We start from the raw sequence: 22416 nt of genomic DNA on the forward strand, positions 1-22416 counted from the left end.
TCAATCTCTTTTCATTGTAAATTCACGTTGAATATGTATATACTAGGTGACTTTGAATGAGACAGGAAGTGCTGTCCTTTATATATAATTTAAGACTCTACAGCAAACTCATTGTTACCAGGTACTTTTTCTTTGTGAAGTTCAGTTAGACTTTTTTAGCTAGGTATTGGTTTAAAGGCTTTCAGTTTTTTTAGGTAGTGGGAAGAGTGCAGAAAGGAGTCATGAGCAGGCAAGCCAGAAGAATGGCTGTCATTTCTCTGATTAGATATGTTCGTGGTGATGATGCTGTACTCTCCTTCACACTCTATGGGTAACCCTGCCCCTTCCTCCCATGTACTTGATGCCCTCTGTGAAACCCCCACAACCCATTATTTGAAGTACAGGGCATTTGCCCATATTCTAAGAAAGTCCTAGAGCTTTTATGCTTCTGTTTTTATTTATTAATGTTTGTAATATCAAAAATAGCAGAATGCTCTATTTGTGATGGTAGAAAGGAGGGCCTTGTCCACATAGGAGTGTTAATTTTTTGTCATTATCTCATTCTAGTAACTGCTTCTTTATGTTTCCAGTTTCTGTTACAAGTATTCCTCCTGCCTCCTTTAGCTTTTCTCTGCCCTGGAATGGATAGGAAGTTCAAGCAGAGTCTGTAATATAATTTTTATTAGGACTCTATGTAGGTGTAAAGAAGCCACTATGGAAACTTTTTTTTTTTTAATTTCAGGTATAAGATGCCCCCTTGCGTACGCACGCAAACAGTCCAAAGTAATTTGCTTAAATTAAACTTGGCTACTTTATTTTGTAATTGTAAATAGTAGGAAATGCTTCCATAGTGTCATGTTATTTCTCCTTAGCTTTGCAAAGCTTCTTGCTGAAGCTGAAGATATATTGGAGGTAATTGATTACCCTTTTTTCCCTTTCTTTTACAGAGTACATTTTTATATTTTAGTGCCTGTGGTGCATGTTTTTTTATAACTTGTGAAAGTGTTTGAATAGAGTCTTCCTGAACTGTTATTTAAGAATTGACTTCCTGACAGGGGATTCTCACCTTTGGAAATTGAACCTTCGATGATTTCTGCCTGGTTTGTTTTGTATGTTCATTAAATACTTTTGAGTTTTTTATTTGGTTGTTTTGTTGGGGACTTTTTGTTTGTTTGGTTTTTAATTATCCATTCCTAACTTTTCACCAGTATTGCTTGTTTTCTGGAGGGAAATTCTTTGTTTTTTCTAAAAGTTTAAAGTGATGCAGACTCTGTGCAGGCTACTATTAATGTTAGAAATTAACATCAATGAGCAAATTAGAAAGAAAAAAACCACCTGGTTTTATGTTAAGTTTATTACTGATGATCTGAGAGTTTAGAAAGAAGCATTTCAGGAATATTATTTATTTCTGTCTGGATGCACTCAAATATTTGTGGACTTCTAAGATGTTTTCATTAGGAAAATAGAAATAACTATATTTCTTGGAGAAAACAAGGTTTATTCTATCTTCTTCAGTGCTTTCTTGACATGGATGGAATGCAGAGAAAATATTTTTGTTCTGTACTAGATTCTGTATATGAGGAATTATAAAATACTGAGTGCATTGGATGTACTCTGTTTTACAGTGTTTCTGCAAACCAGAAGTAGCACTCTGGGGAAAAAGATGACATAAGAAAACCATGTAGTCAGTTTCTCATTATGTATGTGAAAGGACGCTTGTAAAATGGGATATAATTTCTTTGCATAGAACTTTCAGGATATCTTGGGATATGCCTATGGACAGAAGAGTTTATTATTTCATGCCATCACAGGAATAGTAATTTCAATATAGCTGTCATCCTGATAGAAATAAATATATCTGATTAATCAGACCATAGCTGTAAGTGCATCAGGATTTCAGTTAATTTTGTACAGAAAATAAAAAACCCCCACCGAAGTAAGCTACTAGTTTTCATTGGTTTGTACTGGCCTTCTGGCCTCTATAAACTCAGTTAGCTTCAGGCTGAATTTCCTATTTTCAAGACTTAAAATGTTATGTTCTTCCATTGTAGTTGAAAATGCCTGTTTTGCTAAAGAATACAGACTGATAGTTTGGCCTGTTTTATTGGCTGTGAGTTTGTAACCTGGTCCCACTGCTCATGATCAGGCTCTAAGCCAAAGGATGTGCTACCTTCAGTGGTCCTTCAAGGTGTTTCCATGTCAAACTGGTTATGATGCACTTCTGTTAAGTGCTTTAATATTTTTATTTCAGCTTGGGCATTTTTTTAAAAGCTGGAGAAGACTCTGATGTCTAAGACTACATGAAAGACTTTGATTGAAGTGTGAAAGGCTGTTATAAGTTCTGAAAGTGGACTGCTCAAGCTAGAAATGCTTAGTAGAACTTTGCTCTGGATGCGCCACATAGTTTATCTGTATTTTACTGCTTGAATGCAAACCTTCATTGAAGTTTGCAAATAAAGAATTCCAGAGCTACCTCATCAGATAACATGGGGCAGAAAGCCACAGTTGGTACGTGGCAAGTTGTTGCTGTGCTGATTCATGTGCATGTAAGAGGAGAGGAAACGAGGAGTGCTGTCATCAGCTGAAACTATAGGGAAGTTTTCTTCAGTAGGAACCGATAAAACAAATTGTGATTTAACGTACTCAGTGTTAGACTAATAGATCAGAGAGCTGTTTTATGTGGATCACTCATTGAATGAAAAGAATAATTTCAAAGCAGTACAAGTGATCTGTGAGTAATTATGTCCTACAAAAAAACCCAACCCCCAAAAAAACCACACAGAATGAAAACAACTCTTGAACGGTTAAATTTAGCATTTCCACAGTGAACCATTTTTATATGAGGGTAGGTTCACAAGAGGAGGAAAAAAGCAGTGGTAATGATTGTACTGTTACTCCTGAGAACTTCCCATGATTTCAAATAACCAAAAGACACGGGAATTCAGTATCTGGTAAGGTGGGACACTACTCTGTTATGCTTTTGCTCTTAGTCTGTTTGAGCTTAATGCCCTACTTATGACTAATTATTTGTAGTTGTTTTAATCACACTGTCAGAAATATTTTACTATTAGTAGCAAATGTACCATGTGTTCAAAATTTAAAGGTTTATTTTTAAAAAGCAGATCATGCCAATTTTTGTGATTCATTAGGAAGCTTACCAATGTCACTTTTTTTATAAGCCCATCTTAATGATCAGATCTCTAAGATATGCTTTTAGAAACTGTGGTCTGTAGTTTCCTGCTTTGGAGCTCGTAGAAGATTGAAGCCTGTTAATAGCCAATTGAGTGACATAGGCTTCTATTTTTCCTTTTTTTCTTTCATTTTTCCTTGAGGGGATTTTTTTTTTTATTTCTATAAATAAAACTTCTCAGGCATCCTTATATATGGATTCATTTTACTCAGATTCTGTTCTTAACAGTCATGAAGCAAAGGGAGACTGGGAATGCAGTGTTTGTGTCTGTGTTCTGTGTGAATGTTTCATGGGAAAACATTTGGGAACAGGCAGAGGTGATAAGGTTATGTGTAAGGATTTTTCACAAATTGATCATGCACCACCCACAGAGTTTTGGCTATTTTGCTTTACAGAAAACAAAGATGAACAATTACGGTTTGCTGTTTGTGACATCATTTTATAAGCTAAATTTAATTTTCTGCTGAACATCCGCTGGTAATGTCATGGTAATAACTTCCTATTGATTAATTAAATCTGTTCCTTTTCCTCCTTATTTGTAACTTGCATAAAGTTGCCCAAATGTGGGTTTATGTTTTTACTAATGGGCTGTGAATGGAAAATCTGTACACATTTTAATTTTCTTCTTTGCTTTGCTCAGAAGTAACAATTTAAAATTGATTGCCTTATTAAAATTTATTATCTCAAAATAAGCTATAGCTCTGATGACTCTCAAAATAGTTGTTTTTTTTTTTTTAATTATGAGACATTTTTATGACACGTCTGGTGACATATAGAATTGTTTATGAATTGGTAGCATTTCAAGTACTTTAGAAAGGGGCTGATTAGAAGGAAAGACTGTGTAGAAAGACTTTCTTTAAAAAAGAACTTTATTTAAAATAAAATGTAAGGCTGAAAGTGTTGGACATGAGCTGACTGGTGTCCAAAAAGAGACTAGTGTCACTCCTTTACAGCAAGGTTTTGGCATTTGAGTGTTGTGTTAGATTTCAGCAGTTTTGGACCCTTTGCTGAGCTGGAGGAGATTTTGAAGTTAGATATTAGGAAAGGTTAAAATATAAAGCAAATAGTCTTAAAGTTATAGCTACATACTTGATCTCTGACAGTGTTTAAAAAATCTCTACAAATTTATATATAAATTTGTATATATATTTATTTTATAATATATATAAATATATATATGAATTTTATAAAAATAACCATTTTGGACATAAGTTATGTAAGTTGAAAATTTAAAGTGGTCTTATTTCATTGCTCTTACGGATTTTTGAAAGTTCAATTATTTGCTTATCTGTGTTTGAGTTTTGACAAACATCAAGATCTTTGCCTTACTTCTATAAATGCTTTCATGTTGTACTGTGTTCATAAGTCTTTGAATATGTAACAGAAAAATCTCAATTTGCTGCTTAACCCAGTAAATTACAAGAAGACTTTTCCACTACTCTGACTTGTGATGCTGGTGGCAGTTTACTGAGATACAAAATATTCTTTCATGGCCTATTTGTCTGATATATTGAACTTTGGATCAATTTTACTATAGGAAAAAAGAGACTTTTAGTAGCTTAACATTTGCTCTCATTACTGAATTGACACCTTTCCTCCTTGGGTTGAAAGAATCTCTTTAGGCTGGGTTTAAGAGCAAAATTTGTCATCATTTTGTAGTGAAATTTCTAATTAATCTTCAGTGTGAAGTGCAGTGTTTCTTTTTGGAAAAGAAATAGAAACACCAACCTCAGAGTAGAAGTGTTCCTAGAATTTACCACTGTCTAATAACCTCAGATTGTTTTCTTCTCCTGTTCCATTCATTTAAATTAATTTAAAATCATCATAAATCACAGACAGCAATTTTTGAATGTCATTGAATGTTAAATCTATTTTTTATTAATTTTGAGTACTCGAGGATTAATAGATTATCCCTGGGACACTGAACTTGCAAAGCAGAATGCCTGTAAGGAAAGTCAGAGAGTATCAGAGTTTACAGTTACACCTGTTCTGTCTTGTGCCAATTAGTTGCTTTTACCATTCAAAGGCAAGAAAATGAATGTACTTCCCATAGCATTAGTACAAGTAGCTTTGTGAACAATAGACAAACAATACTAAGTTTATTTACAGTGAGCTTATTGTTACTGGTATCTGGGAAGACCTGGGTCTTACTCACACCTTCTTATTTCCTTCAGAGTTAAGGACTGTGAGGTCACAGAGCTGTGTTAACCTGAGGTGAGAAGTTCTGGCAAATGGCTTCCTGGAGCTTTCAGGAACTGAATTACTATTGAGAACCCTGCTCTTCCTTAGGTTTGATTAAAATCAGCAACAGATGCTATAATTTTCAGAGAACACATACAGTTGTCTACAAAATACAATTTAATAAGATTTACAAATTGTCCCTGCACTGAGTGTTTTTCACTGATGCTTTTAACTTCCTTTATCAACTGTGTTTCTTAAGGCATGTGATAGTTGGTCAGGATATACTTCTGCCATGCAGAATATATAATACATGCTTTCTGCTTGGTTTTCCTGCAGTGTGTTCCATCTACCAGGCCTCCAATTTTTCCTAAAATTTATTGCACCTTAATCAGTGAGTTCTTTGTCTCTCTGTCAAATTTAGCTAATCGTGGTTGAGGTTTGGAATCTTTTGGGCAAAGAGTCAAAATTTACAGACAAAAGCAAGGTTTCTGTAGGCTCCCTATCTTCCTGTTTTTCTAGAAATATCACTGATAAGTCTATTCTAACAGACTCTCCCATTGTAGTTAAATACAGGAGCGTTCTTCGTAGTGTAAGATAGGAGTTCTTTAATGCATGGCAATATTTTGTCTTTAACATTTGAATGCCAAATTGAACTTAATCTTTCCCATGTTAATTAGCATTCAAGACTATATTCATCTTGTGATTCAGTAAACATGCCAAAGCCTTCCATTAATACTGTTTCCCAAGAACCTCAAGATTTATCTTCATAATTTGGAAATAACACAGTGAATATGAGTTCTTCTAGGACTGCATTAGCAGTATCTCATATCATAAAACCTTTGTAAGGGGAAGATATGGACAGTCTTAAGATGCAACAGTCCTATATATCGTGTTCATCTAAAAGTACATGGGAGACATTGAGAGGCAAAATATTCCAAGATACTTGAAATGCTTTATTTTGAAAACTTCTAAAACTTTAAAGCAAGGAGTGAAAGCAAAGTAAAATTAACTGAGAAATTAATTTTCTGCCTATCTTGTCCAAAAACCAAGCCATTTGTATTATATTTCATTTTGTGCTAACAAGTTACTCTTTTTACACTATACAGCTCTTTGGAGTAATTTGAAGTTGACGTAACAATTTTTTTCATGTTGAGAAGAAAATTAAATTAATGGTATTGTAGAGAGGAATGCAATTAAACCATCTAGTTAGGAGTGGGGAAGTTCTGGGTTCATGTCCTTTCTCTTTTGGAATTTTTATGTATTTTATTCCCTTTTGTATATAAAATATAAAGCCTCTTACGGGAACAGAATTTACCTGCTCCTGGCTGAGCATTCTAACCACCGAACTAAAGCTTTCTGTTGACCAGTGATATATTTGAGCAGCATGGCTGGAGAGGGTGCCCTTTCTTCCACAGTTTTGTGCATTTTAAAAGGCAACAGCCTGGCCAACAAAACATTGCTCTATGATTCATGAGTTAAAGTAGATGTGACCTGAGAATGCCAGTTCTCTTAGTCCATTGCAGATGTTATAACCATTGTGTCTTTCTGTAGAACAGCCTTGTACGTTTAGTGTTTGAAATCTCTAGTTTGATGTCTAGCACAGTTTTATTTTTGCCACACCCTGGTATCAATATGCATCACTGATAGACTTCAGTATCAGTTGCATTAGCCATTTATTATTTGACATGCTAGGTTCATTCGCTTAAGTCAGTCACCAAGGCCAGAAAGGAGGGTGGAAAGGAAACTGGAAGTACCTTTCTGTGAATTTATCTGTTTCTTTGTTCATAAATCAATGAAAGTGATGTCAGTGAATACCATGGTACTATCAGACCTTGAGATGGATTTCCTCTGGTTTCATAGCATTGTCAGTTAAGGTCTGAATTCCATGCCTGGGGATCTGCCCTGTCTCTACTAATGCCATGCTCTGCCGTGCTCTGCACTTCATGGCTTCTTGCCTGGGGACTTGAGACCTGTCCTTGCAGAATATAACTGCACAATGGAACTTTCAACCCAGAGAGGGCTGTAAGACTTTCTTCTTTGCTCTCTTACCTCACCACAGTCTCTGCTTTCTGCCTTTTCCCACCACATAGGACTGTGCAGGATGGCGCTCAAGACACAGGAATGTTATTGTGGATAATGCAGCAGTATAAGTTCACAATAATATTGATATTACTTAAATATAAAATAGTTACATTATCATAGTAGCAGTATTTAATCCATCAGTCTCTGATCCTATGTAATTCAAAGGCAGGGTCAACTATGTGTAAATCATTCTTGACAGGAACTCATCAACATGCCTAGGTAATCTTGTAAAAGTCTGCCAATAATTCTGCCTAGCAATTTACATCTACAAGATTATTTTAGAGACTTAGGGGATTTTTTTCCAATGTTTGACAGAGATTTTAATACTCTCTCCTTTGAAAATCTCTTTAGCCTTACAACATAAATATATTTTGGGCACATTGTAAATGCTGTGTATATAAAATACATCAGGTGAGACTAAAATTTCCCTTTTGCATAGCTAATGGATGTTTTCATGGGCTGTCAATAAATTCCAGAGAAATAGTTTAATTGTAACCATTTAAAATGTTTATTTTGTAAATGTAGATATAGCAAATGTAATTAGAAATAGTAAAACTTAACTACCACAATTTATTTTAGTCTAAAGGTAAACTAAAATTGTTTGAAGATATAAGAAGTTTTCAAAGAAATCTCAGTAAGTCATTAATTAATCAGGCAAAGTTTTTGTGAAGGACTTTCTAATGAATTAGTGATGATTTAACCTTTCATGACTCAAAAATACCATGAAGAAGCATGAGGCACAGACAAAACCAAGCTGGTGGGGAAGATCATCCTCTCTCATTTAACCTGAAGCAATGTTGATACATCAAAGTTATTTCTCTCAACGTTGCATTGTGTGGATCTTTTCTGTGGTTTCCTTCTCCCATTTTCTGAAGGAATCAATTTTTCAAAAAGTACCATCACTGAACAAATAACTAGAAACTACTTTTTTTAATGCTGAGATAAGATGTTAATTCATACTGAATAAAGGTTTCATACTATGAAGTTGGAAGGAGCGCTTGTGGTCATCTAGTCATATGGATTTTTCATCCATATAACTACTCTAAGTGAATTTCTTTGTCAACCAGATACATATTTTTGAAGAAAATGTCCCTCATTAATTGTATTTATTCAAGCTTTAATTCAAACCCTAGTGGGTACAGCACATAGCTCTTCAATCATGTGTACCTGAAACACGTACCTAAAGACTGCTAAGATTTTCCTTGTTGCCTCATCCATCACAACTGGAATTCTCTCTTAGGTCAGAACAAATTGAAGTGTTATGAGTTGGACCTGGTACAAAAAGCAAATCTGAGGGTCCTTGTGTGTATGCATATATGTGGAGGGTTTTTTTTTTAATTAAAAGCCTGATTTTTAATTAAAAATTTAATTAAAATCCTGTCTATCTTATGGTATGGTTCCACTTAAATAAAGACAAAGGCAGCTGAATCTTCAAATTATGTTTCTGTATTGAAGGATATGGACAACAGTGAAGAACTGCTGAGTCCCTCTCCTTCTACCTTGTCAAGAAGTTCAAAAAGGAAGGCAGAGAATGAGAGCAGGTCAGATGTGCATAGTGTGGGACTGCACAGAAGCATCTCCTCCTCCTTGGACAGTGCTTTGGACGACATTGTGGGGCAGCTGAATATGTTAACTCTAGTAAGTATGCAGTAACAGGTGACACTTGCAGTGCAAAATGACAGTGCTGTCAAAGGGCAGCAATACCCTGGAGTCATGTTGATAAATCAGAACATTAAAGACTATGGGGTTATTTTGAATAGCTCTATAGTCAAGTGACTGTTTTGCTGTTTTCCTTTCAGAAAATATTGTTTGCATTTATTGCGTTTGCTAAAAGTAAAGCTTCCTGATACATAATCATAAAGATTGGTGCTGTATTTTTAAGTCTGGGTGAAGAGAATCACTGTATTTCAGTAGTGAGATCTGGGGTAGTTTTGTCAGAAGCCAGTTGTTCAGCAGAAATTCCAGCTGGAACAATCGTGCACTAGCAGGGGATGAACAAAGTAAATTGCCAATGTTAAATCAATTAAATAACCAATAAATCCCTTTCCAAACTTAGTGTGTGAGGTGTTGGCTTAGGTAGGAATCCAAGCAGTGTAGTAAGCTCTAGTGCCAATGAAACTGCTCAGTCTCAGTGACTCTGAATCACTGGTTTGCAAATGCTCAATACATTTAGCTTATGTTTTAAGATACTTCTTTGTAGTCTGTAATATATTGGCATTATATCACTTGAAAATGGAGCAGCTGAGCGTTTTTTTTCTGTGTTCTTTTGCAATATGAATATTAAGTAGGAAGAAATAGGTTTTGGGAAGTATGGAGTCAAGTCATGAGTTGAAAATTACTTGTGTAGTAAGTTGGATGGAAAAGAAAGTGCCAGCCTGGGTCCAAAAACCTACTTTTTCTGATGAAGATAATCTCCTAGAGAATTAATACCTTTTAATAGTATAATTTTTTTTCTCACTTCCTTTTCTTGGGGATTCCTTAAAAGTTTCTTTTAGGTTTTTGAAATACATAATTTGAGGTCACAGTAATGGCTGTTGAAATATGGATGTAACTTTCACGTAGTATTTCAGAGTACTTTACATTATGCATGTATGTATTTCCCTTTCTCAGTGAAAATGTTTTGTGAAAACAAAAACCTTTAGACAATCTCCATGGAGACGAAGGCATAATTTTTAAATTCAGTTGTAAATAGTGGAATAGCTAAGGAGATGTCATTTTATAGTATTTTTTTCCTGTTGAGTTCAAATTACTTTTCCTATGTTACTGTGTTGCACACTTCTATAATACTGTGTGAGTAATATAAACCAAATTGAAATTATTCTCTTCTTCATGCAGACTATTTCAGTCCTGGAACAACGTCTTGCTTTTACTGAAGATAAATTGAAAGAATTCATAAGAAATCAACAAAAAATGTTAAAGGAAAGCAGAAGTAATAAAATATGAAAATGAACTATGTTGATGAATGTTACATAAAATCACAAGGAACATTTCTTCACTGGATTTTGCTATAAGCAGAAACATCAAATCAAAGTAATGAAAATGGAAGAAATTTAAAAAACTGTTTCAAACATTGATAGCAAGCAGATATTCTGGTTATCTATTCAATGAAGTGTAGCCCAATCAAAACTAGTATTTTCTAAATCATTTCCATTGAACATCCCAGGACTCTTATTTCAGCCTAATCAGATCTTTGAATATAACTAAGCCATTAGCTACATATTTTTAGGTTAATAGAAGTTATTATGTAGGTTACCACTGTGCAGATTTTTAAACTCAGGCAAGGATTGTGAAAATAATGTTCTTTGTGCTAAGACAACATTACTTAAACACCTAAGTTAAATAATATATAATACAAAAAATGTCAGAGGTGTTCTTTGTCTCTTACATATTCTCAAGTGTTTTACCAAAAAGTAGCGAGTTATTCTATGTCTTCTAAACATTTTAATCATGATTGCAAGATGATGTAGTGTGAAAACTTTTAGTTACAAATACAAAAATTAAGTCGCTTAAACTTTGAAGCTATAATTGCATCTATGTGAATTCAGCTGCAAAACTGATGCATTCGAACACTTCTGCTTATCACATCCCCATCAACATTCACTTCTCATATTTAAAAAACAAAAATCAGCTTTATACTTCTGAAGAATATATTTGAACCAAACACAAAATGATACAAAATCAAGGCCATAAATACAAAAGATTCTTATCTTATGAGAATGTTCACATGTGCTCAAGCTTTGCATGCTATGAATGTACCCCATCAGGTAATGCATTGTGAATGCAGACATAAGTCAGGAAAAACTTTGCAGTGTATGATGATTTGGGTTTTATTTTTATTTTTAATAAAAATGCATTTCTTAGATGATTTTAGGTCTTATTTTTTAATGGAAAATATTTATTTTCTTTATGTCTGTCATTTTTTTTACATGGCAATTGCAGAGCACCAGTTGTAAATCCACAGTCAAAACTAGGTAATCGTCTGTTTCTGTAACTTTACGCATGTGTTGAAAAGTAGGACACCTGAACTGGGGGAGCATTTTAATCCAATTCTGCAACTGACTGTATATAGATAAAGCCCATTTCCCAGGCTGAACCTCATTAACATCAACTTTAGTTCGACTTTAGTACACAAGCTTACTGTGCAAATATGACTGCAGTTAGAGCCATAGAAATGTGCAGTCAATTTTTCATGTATAATTTATTTTCTCTCTCAGCAACCACCTTCAGATAGCCAGACATCCCCTCACTTCCTTGGTTAACTCTGATTTTTTACCAATAAGTACTCTATATTTGCAGCTCAGTCTTGAGCACTACTGCTTATGGCAAAGAATTTTTGGATGCAACTGTTTCTGGACAGCATCCTAACCACAGATTTTTATCAAAGAATGGTTTTACATTGTTATTCCAGCCTGACCTTTGATTACACAATTGTTTATAATACTATGTAACACAAAGTTATATAAATGCTGTCTTTTAGATCAAATGTACTTCCCTTTATGAATTTGTAAATATTCTTGTGGTCTTTGCCTTTTCTTGTCTCCATTAGAAAACACTTTTGTATCTTCTATGTAGCTATTAAAACTTCTGCTTATTTCTTGTTTTCTCTTGGTGGACTATATACATATATATGTATTAATTGTGCAGATTTTTTTTTAAAGTTTTTTCAAAATTGTTTATCAAGAATATTTAGATATTTCTTTTACTTCAGTATTTTTTAATAAAATCTCTGCTGGAATTTTCCCTTCTGCCTTCGCTCCTATTACTAATCCCTCTTCCTTTTCAGTACCTATTATCTGGAGCATTTAATTCAGTTTATTCTTCCTGTTTGTGAATCTGATGAACCAACATAAAATTCCCAAATTAAGACATGTTATTGTCATTCCATTGGGTGATCTGTTGATACTGAAACTCAACATGATGACACTTGGGAGTATGTCTGGTCATGGTTGGTTAAAAACAGGATGGATGTATTTTCCACAAGCTGTGATGGCTCTCCTAAAAGATAGCCATAACCATCTAATATGATGTTTCTTTTCAAAAAGCATTGATGTGAACAAGTTATCTTATTCTTAATTTCTAATAAACTTATGGAAAGAAAATACTTCCTTTAAAAGCACCTGCCAAGGCTATTAAACTCTCAGAAGCATTTACTCTAGGGTTTGTATTCTGTCAAATAAATGGTGACTTGACTAATTGGAATTATAAAACTAGAGGAAAATGACTGCTATTTAGTCTTGTGCTTTTGCACTACACGAAAAAATAATTGTGTGGATCTTTAAATTATGAAAATTATATCTGTATTGGAGACTGCATTGAAGTACTGATAGCCCATACTTGTTCTGAACAAGCTCAGCAATGTACCCGATGCAGTACAGTTTCCCTCAGGCTAAATTATCCCTCTGATACTAAATATAAATAGGCCACCTGGTGGAGAAAGACTGCTTCCAGGTTTCAGGCCTGTTACTGCAAAAATGGCTCAATTGCTTATTAAAAAGTATGACATGTAGTAGATCCCTAAGGTTCGTGTGTTGAGAGAGAGAAGGTGGAGGCAGGAATAGTTGTTGCTGGGAGACTGTCTCTGGAGAAACCCAACTTCAAATTCCTCAAGTGTCAAAGCCCTGTGCAGTAGCTCAGCAGCTCATTGCAGCATACTTCAGCAGACATTTCAAACCGGAAATGTGCTTCCTAATTGAAAGAAATGCTACCAATTGTTACTTCAGCATTCACTTTTATAAAAAATATGTCAACAGTAGCAACATTTAGGGTTTTGGAAAACCAGTTCCCAGAGGTGAATGTATCTGTGCAGTTCCCTTGTCTTTGGGGGGATTGTTGATTCTTGCTTTTACACATGTAAGATTATAATTAGTTTATTCATTATCATCTTCATGGGGAGAAATCTAAACTGTAGTTTTAAATTTTGATTATATTAATCTTCTAGCTGGAAAAATAGTGGTAGAATAGGTTCTCATTGCCATTTTAGGATGTCCTGAACAGAGATTTGAAAAATAGAATTTACCATCTTTATTTATATCTGTTTAATAAATACACTGTACTATTTTTAGGGTTAACAATGTTCTTTTTTATTCCTAGAATGTTTTTTTACAGTGTTGCTGAATTATTTGCATTGCTATAGCACAGCATAAAATCACTCTTGATTTTTCTACTGACAGTAGCCAGGATGTGGCTATTTCCAGGGACATAGCTTTATGTAACCTGTTTACCTTGTAAGACTTGTAAAAATCAGAAATTCTGTACCCATTGCCCCAAACAATTAATGAATATGTATGTTCACATTGGATCCAGGAACAGTATGTTTTTGTCAGAGTACCCCCCTCAGGGACTTTTGCACGCTTCGGATGCATAATACAATTGAAGCTGTTTCTTTGTGAGAAAATAGGTTAATGACTTGCCAAAAGGCAGATGTTAATTGGAAAAAGTGCATACAAATCCTTTTCTTTACGATGTATATGGGTTGCATTTGTTATGACTTGCATCCAAGAACAGGTGCAATTTCAATTGACTCAGCTAACAGGATGTGCTGAGTGCACTCCTCACCAATTTCACCAGAAATTTTAAATCCAGCAGAAAAAAAAGAATTTCTAAATTAGTCAGTGAGTGATAAGCTGCTTTTATTATCTGTCTTAGAGCATATTTATAACTTAATATTGTACCTACAATTAAACATCTTAATAATATGAAAATAAAATCTTTGATTGTTTATTGACATTGTCAGATTTTTCTGGTGAGCACTGATGTACCTTACGTGAGACAAAATGTGTCATCTTTTAAAAATTATTTCTTTCTAAGACAGTAGTTCTAGACAAGGTACCACCAGTGTAATTGTAAATAAAGCAGAAAAAATGTCTTTTTTGCTAGCACATTTCCTGCCATGAAGCTACACAATCAGGTCAAGGTCTTTGGCTTGCCTTGTTTCATTTTCTCACAGTTCAGAAGCAAAAGTTAATGAAACAGGTGGAAAAAAAACTATCTGGGTGTGCCAGGGTCAAAAGAGCTGCTGTTAGATAGTTTAACAGTTTAATAGTTTTGTATTTAATAATTTGGGAATTTCTAGGCTATTCCTTTTCTTTTGAAATTTCTAGGCTACTCATACAAGTCCACTGCAACTGGAACTTGTGGTTTGGATCCACATGCCTAGCCTAACCTCATCCTTCAAAAGTCTGGGGAGAGCTGGATGTGAAATTCCTCTGCCTGGGGTGTATTAACAGTCTAAACCAGTGCAGGAAAATGTAGTTCAAGACAGAACACTGGCGTTAATGAGGGTACTGAGACTGCTGGTGACTGGGGTTATATGATTTTCCCATGCCTGTAGCAAGGACCTGCTCAGTGCACTTGCAGAAGCAGGAGTGGACTGAGAAGAAATACTGAGAGTCTCAATGCCATATAAATACAGAATTCTGCAGCTCCGAGTTGCAGTTAGGTTTGTAAGTCTATCTATGGCCTGTGTCCTTACAGACCTGGGTAAATAAGAGGGACCTTGTTTCTCTTCTCTAAAGAGAAATCAATTGCCAAAAAAGAAGGAAAGACAATCACTGACTGTCTTTTTTATCCATTTGTGCTTTGTAATGTAATGAAGTAATAGCTCTGTCTTGGGTTTTTATCTCCTCCTAATCCCCAGAGGAAATCCCTTCTCCTTTTAGAGAGATAAAACCTTAGGGCACAGAAGGTAGGAAGAGCTGGGAGTCTGTGCTGGAGAGTGTCACTGAACTCTCTCCTGGCCACAGTAGTGAAAGCCAAAGGCCTGCAGTGCTTGCTCCAACACCTGTATTGAATGTCAATTCTCCCTTAAGATTCAGGAAGAGATTTATAACATTCGTAAGCAAAGCATGTGTGTGTAAATTAGCTGTTTACTGGGACTTCATGAACAAGTGTCAGAGAGACACAAGTCTGGGAAGGTCAAAGCAGTAAAAGTCTGTCTGATTTCTTCTAAGAGTCAGGTGAGCCATATGCAGAAAGTCCTGTTGCTTTGTGCTACCTGTGTCTTATATATCTCAGAAACGTTTAAGATGAAATGTGCTTGGGTGATAAAAACGACAGCAGCAATGCTTTCTCATGAGTGTACTGGTTGAACATTTTTTAATTAATATTTTCATTTCATGATGCATGCTGGGACTGCAAGACCCAGGATGTTTGCTAAAGCCTAAAAGTAATTTGAAATAGAAAGATGAGATGTTTGGTGATGGTTTCTGCTCTGGTTGGTCCAATTTCTGCTCTGACTACTTGGGTGTATTCTGTTAAACTTCAGTGATGCCACACCTAAAATCTGATGTCGTGAGCAAGGGCAGGGTTTAGCCTTTAGTCTAAGACTTGAAAATTCTTGTACTTCACTCAGCTTTCACTTCTAAGAAAATTATATGTGTTAAAATGCCATTAACTTTTCAGTTAAGCAGTGAGTCTAATCATGCAAAACATAGATTATACTTGATTGTATGTAACCATACTGAGTGATTTCAGTCTGCTCTGATGTTTCTCTGCAGCTTCCTTGCTGAAACACTGTGAGCTTTTGTGCAGCTTCTGCAATCTATTCAGTATAGACCTAGCCTATAAATAGCTGTGTTATTGAAAGATTGTGAGAGGTTCATTAGAGAAGTTGTGAAAGTCTCCTTTGAGCCAGGGCTGATACAGTACCACTCCAAATTACCAAAGAGTTTCAGCATGTGGGTAAGATTGAGCATGAAGCTGGGCTTTGGCCACACATCAGCAGCAGCGATGCCCCCACAAGCACCCCCCTGTCAGCCTGGCTGCAGACTCTCACAAAGCACAGTGCACTTCTTGCTGGCTCTGGGCACAGGGACGAAGGCACAGCATGTGGGAACTCATGGTCACACCAGTCTTGTCCCAAAGCAGAGGCAGGACACAGCCAGGGTGTCTGCCGAGGGCCAGGGCCGCAGGACATCCTGCCGATGTACCTCCCCGCCAGTGCGGGCGCAGCCAAGGAGATTAGTCATCTTAAAATCACACACAGGCATAAAGTGCTTTGCTGACTCAATAGGAAGTCACTGCCTGAAATCAGTAGGACTTCTCACATGATTGAATTTACATGCTGGAAATGTCTTAATCTTCTGCACTGTGTTCACATAACTGGGGGGCAAAGAAAGAAAATTTGAATTGCAGCTGATGTCTGTTTCCTTTAATGGTACACGAAAAATAAATACAGCCACTTAACTTGATCTTCTGGTTAGTTTAGAAGGGTACTTTGCTATTTATTTCACAACTATCTGAATTAAAGCCTCCCATGTCTGGCTGTGGTTCTCAGGTAAATGAAGAGAATGCAGGACTAGGTCCCCAGTTTGTATGCAGACCTTCTCCTACAGCCTTTTGGGTACTCCTTCGGGAGAGATGCTAGACCAAGAGAGTTTTCCAGTATCATTCAAAACCATAAAAGAGGAAATATCCCTCATCTTGTCTTTTTTAATTTGATGAAGAAAAACGCTGTCAACCATCCAGGTATTCCATGTTGTGTATATATTTTCTAAATTTCTCTGTTTTCTCTAAATGCTTTAGTTAGTAATTTCAAAGTGAGAGAAATATGCCCTTGTTACAGAATCTGCAGAGGAGAAGTTATCAATATTTTCCTATCTAATGGACTTGGTAGGAACAAGGAGGAATTAATAACTAACAACCTGCAATATCTGAAAAATGCTAATCAGAAAGGAAAGATGATGGATACAGTAACATCACTCCATCTTCACCCAAAATCTCACATCTGTATTTGTGTACACTGTGGGGTAACAAAGCTGAGCCTTCAGTACTTGTGGAATCAGACTGAAATACCTGAGAGCTCATTTTTAAGATTTGCTCCATATAAGGAGTCACTTACAAAACTATATATAATGTAGCCCATTAATGTTAGCTATGACACACCCAGTTTCTTTCCTCTTCCTTATTTTTTTTTTCTTTTTTATTATGTAAGGAATGATTATGCCATCAGAAACAGGGACTGGGAGGTTTCTATCAGCCCAGGTTTTTGTCAGAGAATGCCGGTTTGTCGTAAGCAAAATGTTTTGGAGAAGTGTCTCTGTTTGAATGAATTTCCGATGAAACACAGGGCAGGTTTCCATCACAAGCCTGCCTGACTTCCTGCCAGCTTGCCTGGCAGCTCTCCAGGCTCCATGGCTCCAGGATGGCTCTGGACTGAACCTGTCATTCTTCCTGACTTCTTTTACTTTTTTTTTTTAAATTAGAGGGAAAAGGTCTTGACAGAAATACACATTGGCTCTGCTTGGCTTTTTCTGATTGTCTGGAATTAGACATTTTGATAGTAAGGACCTTGCGTACCCCAGTCCCATGTTTTTTTACGTGGGAGACCCACAGCAGCTTTCCTCCCTTCCTGAGAAGCTGCTCCAGTTAGACTGCCTTGGAAGTAAAATATTCTTCATATTGCACTGAACTTCATTTCTGAGCATTTTCAGGAGAGCTCCCAGTGCCAACATTGCCTCTTCTATTTTCTAAAATGTCCAAATGCCTTTTGTTTTCTCCATGCCTAGCAGTGCCCTTCAGCACTGTTTCCTTCACTCACCTCTTCCAGGCCAATTTCTGGGACAGAGGCTGACTGCCTTCTGGTCACTCTGGCTGCTGGAATTGTGAACATGAGGTGGTTTCTTGGGACCTTAGACACAGAGATATATTCTAGAAAACCGCCTTGGTGCCCAGCTTCTGGTGGTTTGGCTGCTGCTCCCTGGTTTATCTGCTCAATCTTCCCTTAGAGCCAGAGATATTTCTCTGCGCTTCAGTCTGAATCACCTGAGGGTGCTGATGTTTCATTCCTTCTCTTTAATGTGGGGTGATCTGAGGACAGAGCCTTGTGCAGGCATGTTCTGGGATTCTGGGGGCTCAGTGGGTGAAGCATGCTGTGGAAGGCAGGTCGCTTCCCTTCCACCTCAGGGCTCGTGTCATAGGCAGTCACCTTCATCTGCCTTTGTCCTCCAAACTCTTACCCTCTAACAACATCCTATACTTGTTTTTTAACTTCAGTCCATAAGCATCCATAAGTATATTAATTGGCTTAGAAAAGCATTTGCCTGAGAAGAAACATTTGGTCAACATCAAGATCTGGTGATTTAACCTCTGAAGTTGGCTTGGTCTTGGTGTTACCAAACAACAAAATCCAACTGCAAGCATCATTTTAATATTCTCTTTAAGCGTTAGAGTATCTCATTTTTTCCAGACCTCTTAGTTTTAGTTTCTCAATCAGTGACCCATTACGTCCAAAAGTGGATTGATCAAGAGGCTGGTACAACCAACAAGATCAGCCTTGTATTACTGTCACAGCATGACCAGGAGCTATAGAAAGAAATGGGAAAGTTATGTGTTCCAGTGTAATCTTCATTACAGCATCTGGCAATGTTGTAAGTCCTGCCAGACCCTGAAACTTCCAAGGAGAAGAGGCCTCAAGTTTTCAGGGTATGAGAGGAAGAGACAATGAAGAGACAGGGAGAGGAAAAGTATGAACCCTATTCTGCTTAAATGCAGCCTCTAATAATTTGGTTGTACTGTCTTCACAAATGGACCAACAAGCTCTGCCTCCTCCTGCACTAATATTTGTCATGCCTATATTGTCTGTCCTTCTGTAGCCCATCAGTTTTTTGCTTATCTCTTCTGCTCTGTGTTTTCACCTTCTCTTCTCTCCATCCTTTTCCTCTGAAAAATTATTTTACAACCTAGAAGTACTGCACTTGGCTGCAGTCTAGTTGGGCATATCAGGAAGTTTTCTGGATCAGTTATGGGTGGAGTTTCCCAAAAACATAAATTTGGTATTAGTGCTGTACAAACAATGGGCCTGTCAAACCCTGAATATCATGAGGCAACCTCAAAATGTTGTGCCTTCTTGCAGATTTCTCCCGTGGTTATCTCACATGACAGAGCCGGCATGGTCTTCACAGTCATACAGCAAAAAGTGACCACAGGCATAACCTTGGCATATGCCAGGAGAAACCTTCCTCACATTCACGTGTTTCTTTCCATTGGCCTGAAGCATCAGTACCAATCCTGTTTGGTAGAAACCTGTCCAAGCAGCCATTAAGAAGTTATGGTGGGTGACAGGTAGAGGTGTAGGCACATTTTCAAAGTGGCATGGAAATTAACAAGCTCGCTTCTGCCAGTTGTCATGGTATGACAAGCTGTATAATAATGACATTGTTTGCAACATCTATGGAATCCAGTTTGAATTAGGACATTGTCCATAAGAGGATTTTAAGTAAGTATTACAGTTCGTACAGTGCTAATATGGCTTGACATAGAGAATCATTTAACTAATTTGGGAGCTCTTATTCCTGGTTAGGAAAGCAGTGGACAAGAACTCATATAATTACTCTAATCAAAGACTTGGTGTGCCACAAATAGCCCTCCTTTCCTGCATTTCTTCTTGCAAGAGGCTGTTTGCACACATTTCCCAAGGTTTGCATAAAATTTTCCATGCTAGGTATCCTTTTTGGGATGCAATTTTCTAGAAATTCTCTGCCTTTTTAAAGAATACGATAATACATGACCTCCTCCTTTAGACCTTTGCTGGAGCCTTTCTAGCATCAGAAAATGTAAAAACAGCTGATGGGAAATAACTGCTGCAGGAGACATTTCTGAGAACACAGGCAGGCAGCTTGCTGAAAGCTGTCATAGCAAATGAGCCAGGCCAGACCAAATGTGAATCCAGTGGTACCAAGACTAGCTCAGCAAGGGGATGAGACTGGGGTAAGGAGATGAAAGAGTAGATCTGGAAAACACAGAGTGGCTGGGAACTGGACAAGACACTGAGAAGTCTGAGAAGGACTGAGGAGATGTCAGAGTTGGGAGAAGTCAGGCTTAAGGCAGAGGGAAGAAATGGCTCTTGTCCATTAGATCTTGTTTCCTAGCACTTTGCAGAGCAGCCTCTTGCTCGAATAAATGATGACTGAGCCACTTTCTTGGTATTTTCCCCAACTGCTCACTTTCCCTGTGGTATGAGTGAGCATGGAGGTTAACACCCTGCATGTGTTGATTTCTTCACCTTTTCAAGAGGCAAAGATCAATATGGTGAATCTAGAAGCATAAAGAAAATGCATGAGGCAACTATCTGGAACTGTATGTTTAAATCCTTTTACTAAGCCAACTTTTGAAAATTGAATTTTATCTCTGCATCTGTATCATCAGCCTGGCAGCTGTACTGCTGTGTAGGAAGCAGTGGGATGGAGATCTGAAGAAGCTGGCAAGGAGGGGGATGTAAAACCCAAAACCTGGAGACTGTGAAGTTATAAGGGAAGTGTTTTGAATTCTCATTGAGCTCTAAGATACCCTACAAGGGAGAAAGCAACAGAGTTTAAATCAAGAGGCAATGAAAAACAATGCTGTGCTTATAGGTCCAGTCAATAGCTTTTATGTCAATGGAAAGATGAAGAGGACAAGGAAGGACCTTGTGAAAAATAGGAATGAGAAAGCTGTAGATGAAATTGCCTGTTCTCCTGCCTCAGAAAAGGATTCTGCTATCTAACAGTGGTTTTATGCATCATAGACCATGTTTATTTGTTGCTCTTCCTACTTGATTTTATAATGGCAAGTGCATTCTTTTGCATTTTTCAAAATAATTTTGGTGCTTGCATGTTGATTTGCCGCACTAACATTCCCTCCCATCTCTATCTATTCAGCCTTTAATAGTAGCTCATACTGCCTTCCTCTCATGTATTCACATCGCCACTGACTCCAAGGTATTTTCCAGTCTTCTAAGCACCCTGCAGCATTTTCCTCCTGACCCCTTCTTCAGCAGTGGCACTGAGAAGGTCTCACCTTGGCTGCTGTGCCTGCTTCTCCATGCCTGTTGAAGGGAGAAGGTCCTTCTCACCTTCTCAATGCTTCTTCTGCTGTATTGCTCAAGCACAGGAAGCTCCATGCCTGGAAAAGTTCTGAGCTAAGCACAGCATCATCAGGGAGCCTAAAAGGTTTGGTTTCTTGCAAAGCCCAGCATGGCCACTGAGAATGCTTAACCTCAAGCTGTGTCTGGTGATTTTCTATATGGTCCCTTGGAGTCCCTGGCAATGTGTGCAATGCCTGGCTGTGTGGTGAGGGGGGACAGGGCTTGCTTTAAAGCACATGGTGAGGGTTTGGTGCTGCAGCCTCAGGTAGACGCAGGGGCAAAGAGAAAGGAAACCTTCTCAGTGAACTAGAAATTCCCACACTCTGTTGTCAAACATGCTTGTTCACTGGTGTGGAAAAGGGAAGCTGAGGAGAAGAGAAATGAATTTGAATGCATTTTAATTGGGATTACGGGCATATGGCGTAGTGTCATTTGTTTTCCTCTTCCTGCTCTGCAGTGGGGCTCTAATACCTTCACACATTTGCCTTTATTTCCCATATCAAAAGAGAAGACAGCAACTGGCTTCTTTCTCTCCTCTTTTGGGGCCACACTAAAAGCTCTCACTTTACACTGAACTTTGCCAAAGGAACAATCATGATTTTCAGAAAAAGTGCAGCCAGATCACAAAAACAGATTAAGCAGCGCTGACTTACTTTTATTAAACTTTTCAGCTGCTCCTTGGAGGACCTTTGCTATTTTCCAGCAGCAGAAAGGGATGGATTAAAGGGCGGAGAGGAGACATGATGGACACAGTACCACATGCACATAATTCACCAGCAGCTGGATAGTTAGGTTTTATTGTTATGGTAGTATATTCAGTGTTTTGTAAAAAGCTACTTAGGGAGCTATTTCCCTTGTTGTACAGCAATTTGATAGATGTAAGATTCAGACATAAGCTTTTAATTGTGCCCAGCATCACTGCAAAAGCAATTTCAGCTCTCTCCCCTGTCTCATGCAGCATCTTGGGATGCTCTGCATTTGAATGTGAACAAAATATTGTTTAACATGGCTTTAAATCATTACAGAAATATTCTGTAGCATCCACTGGGAAAGGCTGCTTCCATCTGTCCTGTTCATTTCTCACAGTCGCTTTGGGAACCAGGGCCAGCAGTCACAGAAATTTTGTTTAAAGGTTAAGCACTGA

The 22416-nt window shown here is 37.3% G+C and overlaps 1 protein-coding gene across 1 annotated transcript in view; it reads left to right on the forward strand.

Moving 5' to 3' along the window:
* LOC131573478 (POC1 centriolar protein homolog B-like) overlaps positions 1 to 11822 on the forward strand; it is a 49644-nt gene extending 37822 nt beyond the window's left edge. The window contains exons 11-12 of the mRNA XM_058827473.1: positions 8888 to 9070; positions 10268 to 11822. Of these exons, the coding sequence (XP_058683456.1) occupies positions 8888 to 9070; positions 10268 to 10375 (291 nt within the window). The 3' untranslated portion in view covers positions 10376 to 11822. The remainder of the gene's footprint in view (positions 1 to 8887; positions 9071 to 10267) is intronic.
* The last annotated feature ends 10594 nt before the right edge of the window (positions 11823 to 22416 follow it).

This window comes from Poecile atricapillus, chromosome Z (genome assembly GCF_030490865.1).
Source record: "Poecile atricapillus isolate bPoeAtr1 chromosome Z, bPoeAtr1.hap1, whole genome shotgun sequence".
NCBI lineage: Eukaryota > Metazoa > Chordata > Aves > Passeriformes > Paridae > Poecile > Poecile atricapillus.